Below are 16,157 nucleotides of genomic sequence, written 5' to 3'. Positions count from 1 at the left end.
CAAGTGGCTGCTCCAGCCCGACTCAGAATCCTTCCTGGTTCACTTGAGCTAAATGTTGATACTTGCAGAAAAAATAATTTTGAAGGAGAGTCAATTCAATTACTTTAATTTTCACTATATCCTGGAAGCGTTTAGGAAGAAGATTGGATAACTACATTTAAACAAATAGTTTCTACCCGTTTGACTAAGATTAGAGTACAGAATCTCCTCCAAGAAGGAGCACCCAAGAGCACGAGACACCAATCACTGAGACTTTCTTCTGAGTGGTCATTTGTGAAATGTTCTAGAATAAGAGGAAGCTAAAAGAGCAGGGATATTTCCTGAACTTTACAGTTAATCATTCAAAAAATTAAACATGCATTATTTTTTAGCACTAGACATATTGAATCTTCTCGTCATGTTACTTTAAATTATTTTAAATCAACCTAAACCAGAATCAAACTTCAGCCTTTCTGTACATTTTCATTAACATGGCGTTGCATAGCATTTCTGGGGAGCTAAATTTGGAAATTATAAAAGCATTTGGTATATTAGTAGTAGTCACAGATCATACAACTGACTAACGGGTGCACGGGAGTAGTAAACATTAAATAATGCAAATCTAAAAATAAACATGTATTTTATGTTTTTAAAGTCCCAGAGGTTGCCAAGAAGCCCCCGCCTCCCACTGCCTTAATTCCAGCCAAAGGTAAATGAAAAGAAATTATTAAATATTTGTATTCTATTTATTCCTGAGATTTGCATCTCTGCTGTGTATTCTTATTTTTAAATATTAGGCTTTTATCTTATTGTAAAGTTGTAGAGTCTTTTCTGCTATATTAAGATTAGCACTAGAAATGATGGCTACTTCACATTGTTCCAATCCCAGGAAAGGAAACCCAGGGAGATGTTTATGCAGCCACAGCACAATGGACACAGGGGAAGAAGTGGTGAGGGCTAGAAAGGGAGGGGTCATCCCTTATGGTTTCAGTTGTAGCTGACACAAATGTAAGGATCGTATAAATCATGTTAGCCTTAAAGATTTTTGAAAAGTTTTTATATAAAAGTAACTAATTGATTTGGTTACATAATTTTAAATATTATCTTTATTAAATTGACTAAAGAGTCATGTTCGACTATCAAAATGTAGCTTAAAATTAGAAATGTTCTCAAAAGAACAATTGGAAATGTAAATAGAGATTAACTGCAGAAACATTAAATATAAATTCAATTAAATGATCAAATATTAAAATATCCCATGGGAAACTAGGGGGTTTGCAAACTGGAGTTCTCATTGTTCTCTGCATAGAACAATGGAAGATGTGTCCTTTTGATAATATTCAGTGAATGCCATTTTGTTCACTCTGGAAAAGTCCTCAAATTAAGAGTAGAGTGCATCTTGATACTCTATATTGCGTTCCATAGACAACAAAAATTTAAACGGAACCAATACAAAGAAAACATAAATTATCAGCGTAATACTGAGATCTGAGACACTGATATTGTTTGATTACCTGGACTTTCGTTTAGTGAAGTAATTGTGGGGATATAATTAATATACTAATATAATCTTTCCATTTATTCATTTCTTTATTTTAGCTCCTGAAATTATTGACGTATCCTCCAAGGCTGAAGAAGTAAAAATAATGACCATAACCAGACAGAAAGAGGTTCAGAAAGAAAAAGAAGCTGTGTATGAGAAAAAGCGAGCAGTCTATGAGGAGAAAAAACTTTTCATCGAATCTTTGGAAGAACCATATGACGAACTGGAAGTGGAACCATACACGGAGCCATATGAAGAACCTTACTACGAAGAACCAGATGAAGACTATGAAGAGACCAAGGTAGAAACCAGAAAGGAAGTTCATGAGGAATGGGAAGAAGATTTTGAAGCAGGGCAAGAATACTATGAAAGGGAAGAAGGTTATGACGAAGGGGAGGAAGAGTGGGAGGAGACTTACCAAGAAAGAGAAGCAGTTCAAGTTCAAAAGGAGGTTTATGAAGGTATGTATAAATTGGGTGACTTTTTTTTCTCTTTTCCTCATTTTTGCTCAGTTCACTATATTTTCAATGTTATTTACCTGACTTGCAATAGATATGAAATACATAAAATGATCATTTCCATTTCTTAAGTTTAGAAATCTCTGGAAACTTAATCTTTAAAAGAATCATTTTTTTTACAGTAACTTTCATGCTTTGACGTTGTAAGTTGAATCATTTAGTCCTATTACTAAGACTAATTCCAAGTGCTATTTTCTGATACAGAAGTTCAAGTTTTACTTTCACTGCCTCATTGCATCTCTGCTTGATCCTGCTTCTAAGTTCAGCCAGAGAAATCATGTTAGCAATAAAGATCCCCAATACAATACTTTACACAATTGTATATTATTCTTAACTTATTTAATTTGCAATTAATACAACCATCTGGAACTTACCTCCTTAAGCATCACTTCTTTTTCCTGTGTTTTTGTTAAAGAACCACATGAGAGAAAAATTCCAGCAAAAGTGCCTGAAAAGAAAGAAGCACCACCTCCTAAAGGTATGTAATTGGAATTATTTAAATAGATCAGAGCATCAACATCATTATGCTGGCTTGTTTGGAAAAGATGTATAAATCACCAGTTCAATCCAATATGTATGACTTCTTCTCTAAGCTTTATTATATCATGATTTTTTTTAGAATATCCATCTAATTCATTTAATGCAAAAATAAAACGATGATAAAAAGATGGTTAAGGTAAATATAAAATAAAGCATAACCAAAATACCTGATGTCCAGAAACGTGTACTTAAAGTTCAGAGCACCAAACTTGTCTCCCTCTAAAAAAAAAGTATACATATATATGCATATATACATATATATATACATACATATAGAGAGAGAGAGAGAGATAAAAAGAGAGAGAGAGAGAGAGAGAGAGAGGGTATTTTAACAGAAATTCTAAAAGTACTGCAATTTCTTTAAAATGCTTGCAGTTGTAAAGAAGCCAGTAGTTGAAAAAATTGAAAAGACTTCTCGAAGAGTGGAGGAAGCAAAAGTTCAAGTCACCAAAGGTATTATCATTTAAAACATTTCTAGCTCCATATACACAAATAATCTGTTTATTTATATTTATTCACGTTAATTATTTATATAGTCATCTAAACTATCTTAAATTTTGTGCAAAGCAATATTCCTTGCAATACAAATATATTTGCACATATTTTTTAAGTACCCGAAGTTTCAAAGAAGATTGTTCCACAAAAACCTTCCCGGACTCCAGTGCAGGAAGAAGTTATTGAAGTGAAAGGTACACATCTTAGTATTTCAGCTACAAGTTTTAAACATTTTTATTTGTGTGTATGGATATGTGTACATATATTACTAAACAATTCACAAATCTGAAACCACGAAAGTAGACATTCTTATGTAATATATATTTTATGTTGAGTTGCACATACGTATAATTTAAGTAAATAATAACATCCTCCACCTTTGCTTCTAGTTTTACTTTAAAATTACAAACTTTTTTATTTAAGGAAGATTTTCTGTTTAATGAGTAATCTGCTGACTTCACTATGTAATGCATTCCATTGCACATAATATTCCTCATCCTCTCATTTATATAAATAGACCCTAAAGGATTTGGAAAAGCACCACATTACATGTGAAGAAGTGTCTATTTGATTCCCATTCAGTAATGTTTTATAAAGGCTGTGTGGGTTGTTTGTCCCTATAGATCAAAACATGATTTTTCTTCCTATCAATACTGAGTTTGTTGCCAAGCTGTTATATTAACGCACTCATTCTGTGTCTAAACACTTAAATATAGTGTACGATCTATGTATTTGATCTGGTGTCTTGTCCTAGAAAAAGAAATACTAATGTGAAATACTCTCTTTAAAGTACCAGCTGTGCATACAGAGAAGATGGTTATTTCAGAAGAAAAGTTCTTTGCTTCTCACACAGAGGAAGAGGTGTCAGTCACAGGTATAAGGCAAATTTGAATTTGGGGGCTCAAATGGAAGGACTTTAGATGAATTTATATCCCTCTTCTTATCTAATTTGTAATTGTGTAGGCATCTCTCTCCTTGTAATTCTCTGTCATCTTTTCATTTCACATTTGTCTCTGTTTTATTTTGTATTTCAATATTCTTTGTAAATTACAATTACCACCCACAACATGGCATATCAGTAATTATAATTTACATTTTTTAAAGTCCCCAAGGTACAAAAGAAAACTGTTACCGAAGAGAAAATTCAAGTTGCTGTTTCCAAAAAGATTGAGCCTCCACCTAAAGGTACTAGTGATTCATCCTAAATTTAAAATCTTTTAAGAATTCCATAGGAAACATCTGAATATGTTAATATTGCATAATAGATTTGGTCACACAGTCAACAGACCTCTAGTCACTATGTACAAAGGACATTACCGGGGGATAGGAAGACTGTGAGGAGGGCACCAGAGAGAGGAATGAAAATGAATGGCGGCTCTGTTCCCTGCTTCAGGGAATTTACCATCTAGTGACCAACTATTTGGAAATAGAAATACCGTGTCCTGGAGCCAGCTCATACCAGCTCACCAGAGCAGATGGTTAAATTTTCAGGAATTTTGCTGCCCAGTGTTTAACACCTCCATGATTAAAAGTTAAATTATATAAACTTACAATTAAATAACCTATATTAAAACAAGATGGTAATAAATACTGAAAACTCATGAGTTCCTGTTTTACTGTATTTTACTATTACCTACGTTTCTGAGGTTGTTTCCGTCTATTGTATCTATTCGGCGGAAATACTAGATAATGGTGTGCTGCTGCGCTCCTCTTCTCAAGTCCGCGGCAATGACGTCACAGCGGGCGTATTTACACCACCCTGGAAATCGGAAATCGGAAATCCGCAGCTGCTACAAATTAGGGCTCCGCCCCCTCTTCCGCTCAAGTCAACTTTTTAAACATTTAAGATAACCTAATACAGTTGTTTTAACGCAGCTGCGTTATAAAAGTTTCCAAATCTGGTGTCTGAGAACAGACAGGAGCACCTCTGAGGGAGAGGTGCTCCTGCCTGTTCCTAGGAAAGTGGCGGCTCCTGCAGTTTCAGGTGAATAGCAATCACATTTTCTAATTAGCACAATTTCTAATCGCATTTTCCAATTAGCCTTGTCCGTTTCCCTTTAGCCTTGTTTCCAACATATAATTCTCTTTCATTCAATTGGTGTAAAAGGGAAATGTCTACTCTTTATTTTAATTCTAAGTCTTGTAACAACATGTGCCTTATAGTCAAAATGCACAATGTCTCAAAAATGGCACTTTTTTTTAAGTCCCTGAGCCACCTCGGAAACCAGCCCCAGAAGAAGTGCTCCCTGTTCCCATTCCTAAAAAGGTGGAACCCCCACCAGCCAAAGGTAGAGTAGTATTTTTGAAAAAGACTTCTTAGTGTCTGTCTTCTTGTATCTTTTTCTGTGAGCTCTGTGTATTAACAAAATAGCATTTGTAAACTATTTGTAGTGTCCTTAATTCTGTCCATGCTGATTTCGTTAATGTGTGGTAGTGCATTATACAAGTATCAGTAACGTGTTTAGACTCCAGACCATGCTAATTGGGTCTTTGCTTCACATACGTATGTTAATGTCTCTACGGTATTGATGTATTTGGCATACATTTCCAACACAGATAGAACGTATTAAATTACATCCTAAATTCTTACACTCTTACTGAGGATTTATGCTTTAATGTAATCTTAAATGTCTGAGAAGAATAGAAGTCTCAATATTGTTTCAACAATGGTATCTTTAAAGTTCCTGAAGTTCCCAAGAAACCTGTGCCAGAAGAGAAAAAGCCTGTTCCTGTACCCAAGAAGGAACCTGCTGCTCCCCCAAAAGGTACACCAGAGCTGCTCCTGGGGCGGCCCTTAGTCCCAGTGCTTGGCGTTATACGGTCTTCATACGTGCTGTGCTGTCTTTCTATTTTGTGTCTCTTACGTGCTCCTGTGTTTTTCATTTGTTTATCAGCTTCAGGGGTCACTCTTGACATACGCTATTCACGATACTGAACATTCCAAAGCCCCACCAGAAAGTGTTATTAAAGAAGTAACTAAGTCAGACTCCTATCCAAAATTTTTAATGTCTTTCTTCTCTTAGAGAAAGAAGAAACATTTATGAAACTTGTTCTCTACAGGCATGTTTCTAGGAAAAAACTCTTTCATCCCTCATCTACGTGACATTTTCTTTATAAAAACACTTTCACGAGTTACGATGAGATGCAAAGACCGACAACTGGAGAGTGTTTGGCAGAACTGAGTGTTAACTACATCAAGATGCACACAGTGCTGCTAGTAACGGCCACTCTTCTGAAAAGTCAATCGTGGCGAGTCTTGAAGAGTTGGAAACATTTCCATTTTTGACATTTACTTTCACTTGACTTTAATTAAACGTCAGTATTTGCCATGACTGTTGTTATCTAATTAGCTAGTCAGAGATCTTGCGTATAGGTAATGTTTGCATTCAAATCTGCTGATCCCTTGCTTTGGTTTTTTGGATTTGGTTTGTTTGTTTTCTGGTTTTTAGGGATAAAAGACACTGCTTTATGGAGGCAGTGAAGCTACAAACTGCACACATCTGGTCAGTTGTAAGGAGGTTCAGAAAGAATTCAACATCATCCAATTTAGGAGAAACCAGGCTCACTGAAATCATACATTTTAGTGTTTCCTTTTGCCTGGCTTCCCAATGTTTCTATTTTCTTCCTGAATCAAATCTGCTTCCCTCTGTCTCAAACTCTTGTCTCTTTCAGAATTCTAGGCCTTTTTTTTTTTAATCAAATGATTTTTTAAAAATTATCTCTGATTATGTAATCATTAAAGTATAACAGTTAGATGAAAATAAACTATAATGCTTGTAATGAAAATGTCATATTACTAAAACCAATACTAATTCCAAAGCCACTTGATCACTCCTGAAAGAGACACAGCGGCATGTCTTATTTCTCCATGAAAACGGATACATATAGTAACATGTATATATCAATAAACATCGCATGTGTATATAACAATATATACACACACAAGTGTATACCTGTAGAATTACATCAAGACGTTGCCAATGCAGGTGTAGAGTGCAGAGGCTCACAAAAACTGCCAATATCTTATCTAGAATGGAAACAATTGTTGCCAGTAATGCATACTGTTAAAATACATCTGCCAATTAAAAATTCACCATCATCAACATCTACAATAGATAAACTAAACCCATTGTAAACCTTTTTTGGGTCAGAGATCCTGTTGAAAACTATGGAGCCTCTTAGAGAAAAGCACATGTGTGCATACCCACAGAATTTTGTATACAGAGCTCTCCAAAGCCATTGACACATGGATATCAGATTGAGAGCCTTACTCTAGAATGAGAGTGTTTCCTGAATTTTGAATACACCACAGGTGCACCAAAAAAATCAGAAGATAAATGGAAAAAAGAATAGCAACTGATATAGACACAACTATTCTAAAGATGTCTTAGTTTAAGCTATCTTAGATAAATTAAACCCATTGTCATTATGGATTCCATTTCTCAATACAAAGTATAAAGAGATTTTTCTGTATCTTATATCCATACTCTATATTGTTTGTGTAATCATGGACTAATTTGTTTTTATCGAAAGTGTACCAATATATAAAGAAAGAATTCTGTACATATCCTTCTGTGTATTTAATTCATTTTTAATTGCCTGCATGCCTCTATAACATTATTTGTGACACTTATCACATTGTGACCTTTATAACATTACAGTTTAATTTTCTGCATTATTTTGCTGATGCATAGCGAATCTATAGCAACATTAATGAGCTACATAAAGATTTGTGTATGTGCCTATGTCCATTCATAAAAGTGATATGTGTATAAACTAACATTCTGTTTTAAAAACTTTAAGTCCCAGAGGTGCCAAAGAAACCTGTCCCTGAAGAGAAGGTTCCTGTTCCTGTTGCAAAGAAAAAGGAAGCTCCACCAGCTAAAGGTACAGTGACTTACTTAGTAAAGAAGTCCTATTTTTATGTCTTGAATACAAAACGTTTTTGTGTTTAATTATCTGTTAACTGAGTCAGTTAAATTCAAAATGAATGTTTTATAATATGAGTGAGAATTCAACAGATGTGTCTGTCTACCGGCCTTCTTTCGTACAAAATACCTGTACATTAGCTACTTTGGAAAATATAAAGTCAACTCTAAAAATTGTCTTTTCAAGTTGCTGAAGTGCAGAAGAGGGTTGTCACAGAAGAAAAAGTAACCATTGTTACTCAAAGAGAGGAATCTCCACCACCAGCAGGTACCTCATCCCATCTCCATGAAATAACTTTGTCTTTCCTTCAAGCTTCTTTAATTGCATGTCTTCTTTAATCGGCCTGCCAGTTCTATATTGCTCATTTATTTTGCCTTTCTGAGAATTTTAAAATCCAATACTATCCTTTAAGTGCCAGAAATACCAAAGAAGAAAGTTCCTGAAGAAAAAAGACCTGTTCCTCGGAAAGAGGAAGAAGCTCCACCACCAAAAGGTACCATCTCTCCATCTTTCCAAGAATCATGTTTATAATATTATGTTCCAAGACAAACAATATTTTGTTAGTTTTGTGATGTGAGTGCATTGTGGGTGTATATCTGTGTTTTGTGTTGGGCTTCAATGAAATAACTGAAGTTCTAAAAGTGCATAATGTTTCTAAAGTGCCAGCTCCGCCTAAGAAACCCGTCCCAGAGGAGAAAGTTCCTGTACCAGTTCCTGTCCCTAAGAAAGCTCCTCCTCCCCGAGGTAGGACTTGTCTCAAGCTTCTGACGACAATCTATGAGCCTGGGAATTCTTGCTACTTCTCTCTGGTGTCTTCTTCTGCTGACCCTTTGTCTCTCTTCTGATAGAATTTTTGTGTGTATAGACTCGTGATATGTTATGTAACTTGTTTTCCCATTTTGCTAGTGGAAGTTGTATACTGTGCAAATCTTCTCCAAACTCTAGGGAGAGAGAATTGTTAAGATTCTTGATTTTTAAACTTCAACTTTAATGCTTTTTTAAAGCCGAAGTGTCTAAGAAAGCTGTCGTAGAAGAAAAAAGATATTTTGCCGAAGAAAAACTATCCGTTGCAGTTCCTCAAAGAACGGAAGTCATGCGGCACGAAGGTATATAATCTATATAATCCGAAGTGAGGGGAGAATTGAGTTTGCGTGTGTTTCCTCGAAGTCTTTTCTTTGTTCCAGATGAGATTGTTTACGTTAGAAGTTGTCCTTATCAGTGTCTACTTGTTGTAACCTTCTGAGACTGAGTCTTTTGTATCTGCGTTGATCTTGAGTCATTCTAAGAAAGTGAATGAGGTGCTGAAAATGTGATAATCGTGAAAGTGGCCAGACTTAGACACAATCTGAATATTCTTCTCAGTCTTGGGCTATACTGTCTCCTCCTCTTAAATCAGCTCTTTCCTTCTTGTAATGAGGAAGCACTGTGAAGCCACATCCGAAGTAGATAGAAAAACCATTGTCCATCTGTAGGAAACACCTGGCTACTATCAGTATTTCAGGAGGCTAAATTTAAATTAAATCTTATCTTTTAAAATATCTGCAGAGGAAGAATGGAGTTATTCAGAAGAACAGGAAAGAGTGTCCATTTCAGTTTATAGAGAAGAAGAAAGAGAGGAGGAGGAAGCGGAGGTTACAGAATATGAAGGTAAATGATACAAATAAGCTAGAGATGGTGTGTAGTCCTGACGAGCTGCTTTCTTTCACAGATTGTGTATCAGATTATTGAAAGTGACACAAATTCAGTGAACATCTATTGGCCTCAGTAAATGTATCTCTTGATCGAAACACAAGATTCAGGAGCATTACTTAGAGTAAACACCAAATGTATTTGTTTTACGTCTCGTCTTACCTGACTGTATGGAAAAAGAGTCTTCATGTTTGTACGTGACTAATAGGGCAGGTTTCTCCATACACATTTGTCCTCTCATTAGACAGAACTGGTTTTGGTTGGTGGACTGGCATAATCTTCCCCTTGGTCGTCTGATGTCTAAAACCTGGGTAACATGATGTTGATAGCACAACTCACTAATGTGTCCTGACTCAGTTTTTAAATGAACAAGAAATTATATTACCTTATTACATTCCAGAAGTCAAGGCCATGCTTGAGAGGGAAGCACTGAACACATAGGGCTTTCCTATATTTTATGTATGGAGAAAACAATTATGTAATATCTTTGATTAGATTAACTTGTTATTCAAATTGTCTATACCTACAATGCTAGTTCTCTATACTTCTTAAGAACTGAACAACAAGCTTTCTTTCAGTGTTGAGATACCTTTTCAATTAAGACACCACTAGATTTCCTGCTAAAGTCCAGCATGCTGGCTGAACCCTTATATCTGAAAGAACTTTCCCAAGTTCTAACGAAGCTCTTCTTTAAAGGGAAGTCAGTAAGTTCCTTAACAAACTAACTCTCTTCCCAATGAAAAGATGAATAGAATTGTACATTTAGATGCTCTCGAGTGCATCTCTGGCTCATAAAAGGTGCCCCATCCCTTCTCCACTTCTCACTTTTACCATGTGAAATCCAGATGTGCAGTGTTAATGGAGTGGCTGGGAACAGAACAAGAAGGGCCATGACTCCTGAGAGGAAGCCAAGCAGTTCTGTTGTGCTTCCTGGGAAAGACCAAGATGTCAGGCAAAAGTCAGGAATCTGATGGCTTCGAAGAGAGCCCCATCCCTTCCAGAAATAGGAAACCAAATATCATACGTAAACAAGGAACATTCTCATTGCGTGAATCGGATTTGAGTTTTTGATAGTATGCATTGTAAGTTTCTGTCAGTACTATAAAACTCTAATTAAAAAGAGAGACAGTCTATAATATTCTTATGTTTTCATTAGGCCCAAAAGATTAGGGCAAAGATGAGTAGCCTGTAAAGTTTACGTCCAGTGTAAAGAGATATGTTTTTAATGTTTTTAACTAGCTCTTCCTATTGTATAATAAACTTTATACACATAAGCTCAAAAACCATATGAAGACTCCTGCCTCTTCTACCATACTTGCTCCCACAAAATTGGAAAAAAAAAAAAAGCTTGTTTCCATGTCCTCAGTAGGTTTGTTATATGTAATACAGGTCTTTTCTTTCTCATAAACCTATTTACGACTCCTCAAGTTTACATTTCTGCCTTGCAGCCTTCACGTCTAGAGTGTTCTGTTATTTTTTGAACTTATCTTCAACTTCTTGTGTTCTTGGTAATTTAGCCTCTAGAATTGTTTTGTCTTGTATTTGTCCTGTTCTACCTGTGAAGACAAGCATCACCATCTTTATGATGCACTTGAAAATTAAACTACTGGAACCTAGTTCCCTTCCTCTTTATTAAGGCATATGCTTTGGCTAAAATGTTCTTCTTTGGATATTCTAAATGCGAACAATCAGGGGTTTGGCAAGTGTCAAACTTTTGCTATTTTAATTACTCTTTGCAGTAATAAATTACAGTTAGAGTTAAACATTAAAAACACTACCACTTATCCTCTTTAAAACTGATGTCTTTAAAGTGATGGAAGAGCCTGAGGAATACGTTGTGGAGGAAGAGCTGCACGTTATTGCTGAGAGAGTGGAAGCTGAGCCAGCAGAAGGTATTCAGACTCTTAAAATAATGCTAGCCCTATGTGTGTTTAGCTTGTCCCATTCTTTATGTTCTCTTGCAGTTGGTTTATTGTCTGTATCACAAATGTTGATAAATATCCTGTGTAAATAAAAAGACTCCTTACATTTGTATTAAAAAGAAATCTGGAAATTTCTACAAATGTATTTTATAATCTTTTCAAGTGCCTGAGAAGAAAATTGTACCAAAACCGAAAATTCCTGCTAAAATAGAGGAGCCTTCCCCAGCTAAAGGTACAATTCTCTCTCAAAAAAATGTGATATCACTTGTCTTAATAGCTGTAATGATGCCTTTCATTTGAGAAATTGCCTGTTTTTGTCAGCATGTATGTACAAACATTTTTTGCTGAATATAGTCATTAATGTTTGTGTAAATGTGTGATCTTTTCGACACGTGAGTTCTTTGCCCAAAACAATGTCACTTCTTCTGTAATGCAAACTAATATTCTTAAACCTAATCTTTCTAAAGTTCCTGAACCACCTAAGAAAATCGTGCCAGAAAAGAAGCTTCCTGCTGCTGTTCCTAAGAAGGAAAAGGTGCCACCAGCTAAAGGTATATGGGTTTTACTTTATTCTTGAATATTGTCTGTCTTTTTAAATCTTAAATGGATATGTTTAAGGTTAAATCTCAGATTTTTATAACGTTAACAAGAAAATGTGTGCCTATGTTTAGTGTTTTTCATATTGTGTGTTTGACTGTGTTGCCTGATATCTTCTAAGTGCCAGAAGAGCCAAAGAAACCAGTTCCAGAAAAAAGGGCTCCTCCAAAAGTGGCTAAGATAGAAGAGCCTGTCCCCACCAAAGGTAAATGAAATCCCCAGCACAAAAACTAGAAACATGTCTTGTCCTTTGTCCTCTTGCTGCTGTCCTTGGGTCACTCTTTTTATATGGAGGTTCTTGGTGTATGTTGGTGACCGTGGTGTATTATTGCCTTGTCTGTGGACGGAGTATTACTCACCTGTTGTGAAGTTTATTTGTGTGTACCTTGCAAATGGTTATATTCTAAAATCACAGTACTTTCTGGCTAATATATTTTTAAAATTCCACTTTAAGTACTATAACTCCCTAATACTAAAATTATCTTTCAAGTGACTGAGAGGCACATGCAAATTACCCAGGAAGAAAAAGTTCTTGTTGCTGTAACTAAAAAAGAGGAGCCTCCAAGAGCAAGAGGTACATGGGGCTTTCCAATCCACAGAATAGTGTGCTTTCCCTCTTCTCTTCACCAAATACACTGGCTATGGGTGTTGGTTTTTGTTGTCATTGTTATATTATTGTTTTATGTGTAAAATAATGAAAATGTCCAGTCTTTATGTTTGAGTTACTATTACACGACTGCCTTTTTGTGGTTTGAATGGGGGAAACAACTCTTTAAAGTGAAATCTGTCTTTAAAGTGCCAGAAGAACCCAAGAGAGCTATTCCAGAAGAGAAAGTTCCAAAACTCAAACCTAAAAAAGAGGAGGAGCCACCAACAAAAGGTATACCAACTTTCTCAAAAATCAAAATAAGCATATAGATATCGAAACCATTCTAGTAGAATTGGGATCCCTAGAAAAAATAATTTAAATACGTATTATAAAGTAAAGTAATATGCATATGCTGTTTCACTTTAAAACTACACATATCTGATACCAGAAAGTATTCTCTCTCTCCTTTCTTTTCTAAAAAAAAATGAAGCTCCCCACAAACATGTGTAGGTAGTTTCCCTTAAAATGTGCTTGTCTTCTAATATATTTTTATTTGTCTATATACTAAACTCATCAGCCGAAATGCTTGTTCTGTGTGGAAATCTTTGATGAAACTTAAAATTTTTTAAATCCTAAATTTTCTACATTGTGCTAATAGAGTTTATGACAATATCTTAGAATTAAGGTGAATTACCATTTGTTACACAAGTTGCTGTCTAATGCTTGTTTGATAGTCTTTGTTTATGCTGTCTGGTTGTCTTTTTTTAACTCTCTTATAAATACTACTTGATCTTCCTAAAGTTATTCACTGTCTTTGAAGCATTAAGTAGCTTAGAAAAAAGTGTTCATATGTATATTAGACCATGTTTATTTCCAAGTCTATTGACTTTTCTTGCCATTTAAATGAAAAATTTAAACAACCAGCATGGTTATAAGTCATCTTTGTCCTTGGATTATTCATACACAATTTTATTTTAACACATATATATTCAGAATCGTGCAATTCACTTTTAATAATTACTCTTTTTAAAGTGGCTGAAATCAGGAAAAGAGCTGTTAAAGAAGAAAAGGTATCCATTGAAGTTCCAAAAAGAGAACCTCAATTCGCTAAAGGTATATTGTGCTTTGACTAAATAATAAAATGAAGCATGAAACTACACAGCTCTTTGCCCACTAGTTCCCAGTTTGACTCCCATTCTTTATTGGCTTATTGTTGACTAAAGGCAGGGAATCTAACATAGGAAATCGGAAAAGGTAGATGTATACTCTGCAATACCTTGCCCAGCAGGTCTCCCAAGCAGGGTCTCCCACAGCCAGTGCATGAGACCATCACAAACAATGAAATCAGAGCGCGTTGTCCCTCTCATCTCTAAATGGGCTTCAAGTAAAATGCTGCCTGTTTTCAATATTATCCTAGAAGTAGCTGTAGCAGAAGAGAAAGAATGGTCTTATACCCGAGAAGAAGAGGTTGTCTCAGTACAACGGGAAGAGGAATATGAAGAATATGAAGAAGAATATGATTACAAAGAATTTGAGGAGTATGAACCAACAGAAGAGTATGAGCAATATGATGAATATGAGGAACGTGAATTTGAACATTATGAAGAGTATAAAGAACGTGAAGAATATGTCACAGGTATGAGCAAAACTGCAAACCTGAAGCCACATTAAATATGTGCAGATTCCAGTAGAATAGGATAAAATTTGGGATACCCAAAGAAATTTGGAAAGAACTTTGTTTCATTTGGCAAATTCAGAATTTTGTTCTTGGATAACTTCTAGAAAAAAAAACCCTCTCTGAATCTAAGGTTATTGTTAGACTTTAGTTCTTGGAATAATCTATTTCCCCCCTTATTTTCACTTATACCTAAAATGGGAAATGTCACTAAAAAGTTTCTTTCTTTAAAAGGTTAGGAGTTGATATTCAAGTGCTCATGACCATTCATGATTAAAAATTTCTAAATGTCTCTCATTCTGAAGCTTATTATTATCAAGCTATTGAGAAAACATACTACTCTCAGGCTTCCCATCACCAAAACTTGACAAAGACTCCTCAAAAGTAAAGACAGTTAGGGGCTGGCCCCATGGTCTATTGCTTAAAGTTCTGTGTGCTCCGCTTGGGCAGCCTGGGGTTCGCGGGTTTGGATCCTGGGTGCGGACCTACTCCAGTCATCAGCCATGATGTGGAGGCGTCCCACATGTGAAGTAGAAGATTGGCACAGATGTTAGCTTAAGGCTGATCTTCCTCAAGCACAAAAAGAAAAGAGGAGGATTGGCAATGGATGTTAGCTCAGGTCAAATCTTCCTCACCAAAAAAAAAAAAAGCAGAGAAGGCTAACACAAGCAGTTGTGTTTTATCTAATGAGGATTAATTTGTAGGCGTATAATTTTGTTTCCAAAGAACTTATTTTTCTCAAATAATAAGTTCCTATTGGAATTTTGAAATGAATCAATATTATTTCACTTAATTTCTGATGTTTCATCGCCTAACTTTGAGAAAGTCCTATGTAGTTTTACAGATAGCATTAAAAACCCATGTTGCATAGAAAAGAGTTTTAACCATGATGTTGTCTACCTGAAGTGAAGTGAGAATTTTAATGTGTAAGAGAGTGTTACAATTACCTAATTTAAGTTAATAGCAAGGAGGAAAGGGCACTGAAAGGTTATTTAGGTCTTTTAGACTTTATTCTACTTGGACCCGTGATTCTCACTCACCTCTAGAGGCTATGGCTACACTGTAGATAAAATATACATTATTTTAATTCTTTAAGTCCATTTAAGAAATATTATTTTTTATTTACATTCTAAAGTCTAACCTTAAATACCATGTATGTACTTTTAAAGAGCCTGAGAAGCCTGTCCCAGTTAAGCCTGTCCAAGAAGAACCAGTTCCCACAAAGCCAAAGGCCCCACCAGTGAAAGGTAGAGTGAAAATAATATTACTAGTTCTGAGACCTGTGTTTCTCACGTGTCTGTCCTACGATAAGTACATGTTGAAGTGGCCGTGTACAAATTGTGTGTGTGTTTGGGAATGTTACTTTACACATCTTATTTCTTAACTTTTTGTTCTTAGTACTCTTAAGAAATCTGGTTCAGGTTTTTAAATCTATTCCTATTGATATTTTAAAGTGCCGAAGAAAGCTGTCCCTGAAGAAAAAGTACCAGTGCCCATTCCTAAGAAACTCAAACCTGTGCCACCCAAAGGTACATTGCAGAGTGACAACTACCAAAGCCATCTTTGTTACTTGTGTTCTGTAGACCCGTCTTCCTACCTTGTTTGCTGTTCTTTGTTTTCACTGAATGTATTGTTCTGGTCCTGATTCTTACCTTTCACAGTTTTTCGTGTATTTTTATTT

General features: G+C 35.5%; 1 protein-coding gene across 3 annotated transcripts in view; it reads left to right on the top strand.

Moving 5' to 3' along the window:
* TTN (titin) overlaps positions 1–16,157 on the top strand; it is a 270,195-nt gene that overhangs the window by 107,512 nt on the left and 146,526 nt on the right. For all 3 annotated transcript variants that reach the window (XM_070508508.1, XM_070508506.1, XM_070508505.1), the window contains 25 exons: positions 635–688; positions 1,579–1,983; positions 2,456–2,518; positions 2,956–3,033; positions 3,192–3,269; positions 3,866–3,949; positions 4,180–4,260; positions 5,280–5,363; positions 5,757–5,840; positions 7,879–7,962; positions 8,191–8,271; positions 8,417–8,497; positions 8,665–8,748; positions 9,009–9,110; positions 9,550–9,651; positions 11,505–11,585; positions 11,779–11,847; positions 12,083–12,166; positions 12,334–12,417; positions 12,703–12,786; positions 13,009–13,092; positions 13,834–13,914; positions 14,219–14,437; positions 15,646–15,723; positions 15,931–16,005. In XM_070508508.1, coding sequence (XP_070364609.1) covers positions 635–688; positions 1,579–1,983; positions 2,456–2,518; positions 2,956–3,033; positions 3,192–3,269; positions 3,866–3,949; positions 4,180–4,260; positions 5,280–5,363; positions 5,757–5,840; positions 7,879–7,962; positions 8,191–8,271; positions 8,417–8,497; positions 8,665–8,748; positions 9,009–9,110; positions 9,550–9,651; positions 11,505–11,585; positions 11,779–11,847; positions 12,083–12,166; positions 12,334–12,417; positions 12,703–12,786; positions 13,009–13,092; positions 13,834–13,914; positions 14,219–14,437; positions 15,646–15,723; positions 15,931–16,005 — 2,484 coding nt within the window. The remainder of the gene's footprint in view (positions 1–634; positions 689–1,578; positions 1,984–2,455; positions 2,519–2,955; positions 3,034–3,191; positions 3,270–3,865; positions 3,950–4,179; positions 4,261–5,279; positions 5,364–5,756; positions 5,841–7,878; positions 7,963–8,190; positions 8,272–8,416; positions 8,498–8,664; positions 8,749–9,008; positions 9,111–9,549; positions 9,652–11,504; positions 11,586–11,778; positions 11,848–12,082; positions 12,167–12,333; positions 12,418–12,702; positions 12,787–13,008; positions 13,093–13,833; positions 13,915–14,218; positions 14,438–15,645; positions 15,724–15,930; positions 16,006–16,157) is intronic.

The sequence above is a fragment of the Equus asinus genome, chromosome 4, assembly GCF_041296235.1.
Source record: "Equus asinus isolate D_3611 breed Donkey chromosome 4, EquAss-T2T_v2, whole genome shotgun sequence".
Taxonomy (NCBI): Eukaryota; Metazoa; Chordata; class Mammalia; order Perissodactyla; family Equidae; genus Equus; species Equus asinus.
Note: the sequence above shows the minus strand (reverse complement) of the source record. Positions and strands in the feature narration are given on the sequence as shown.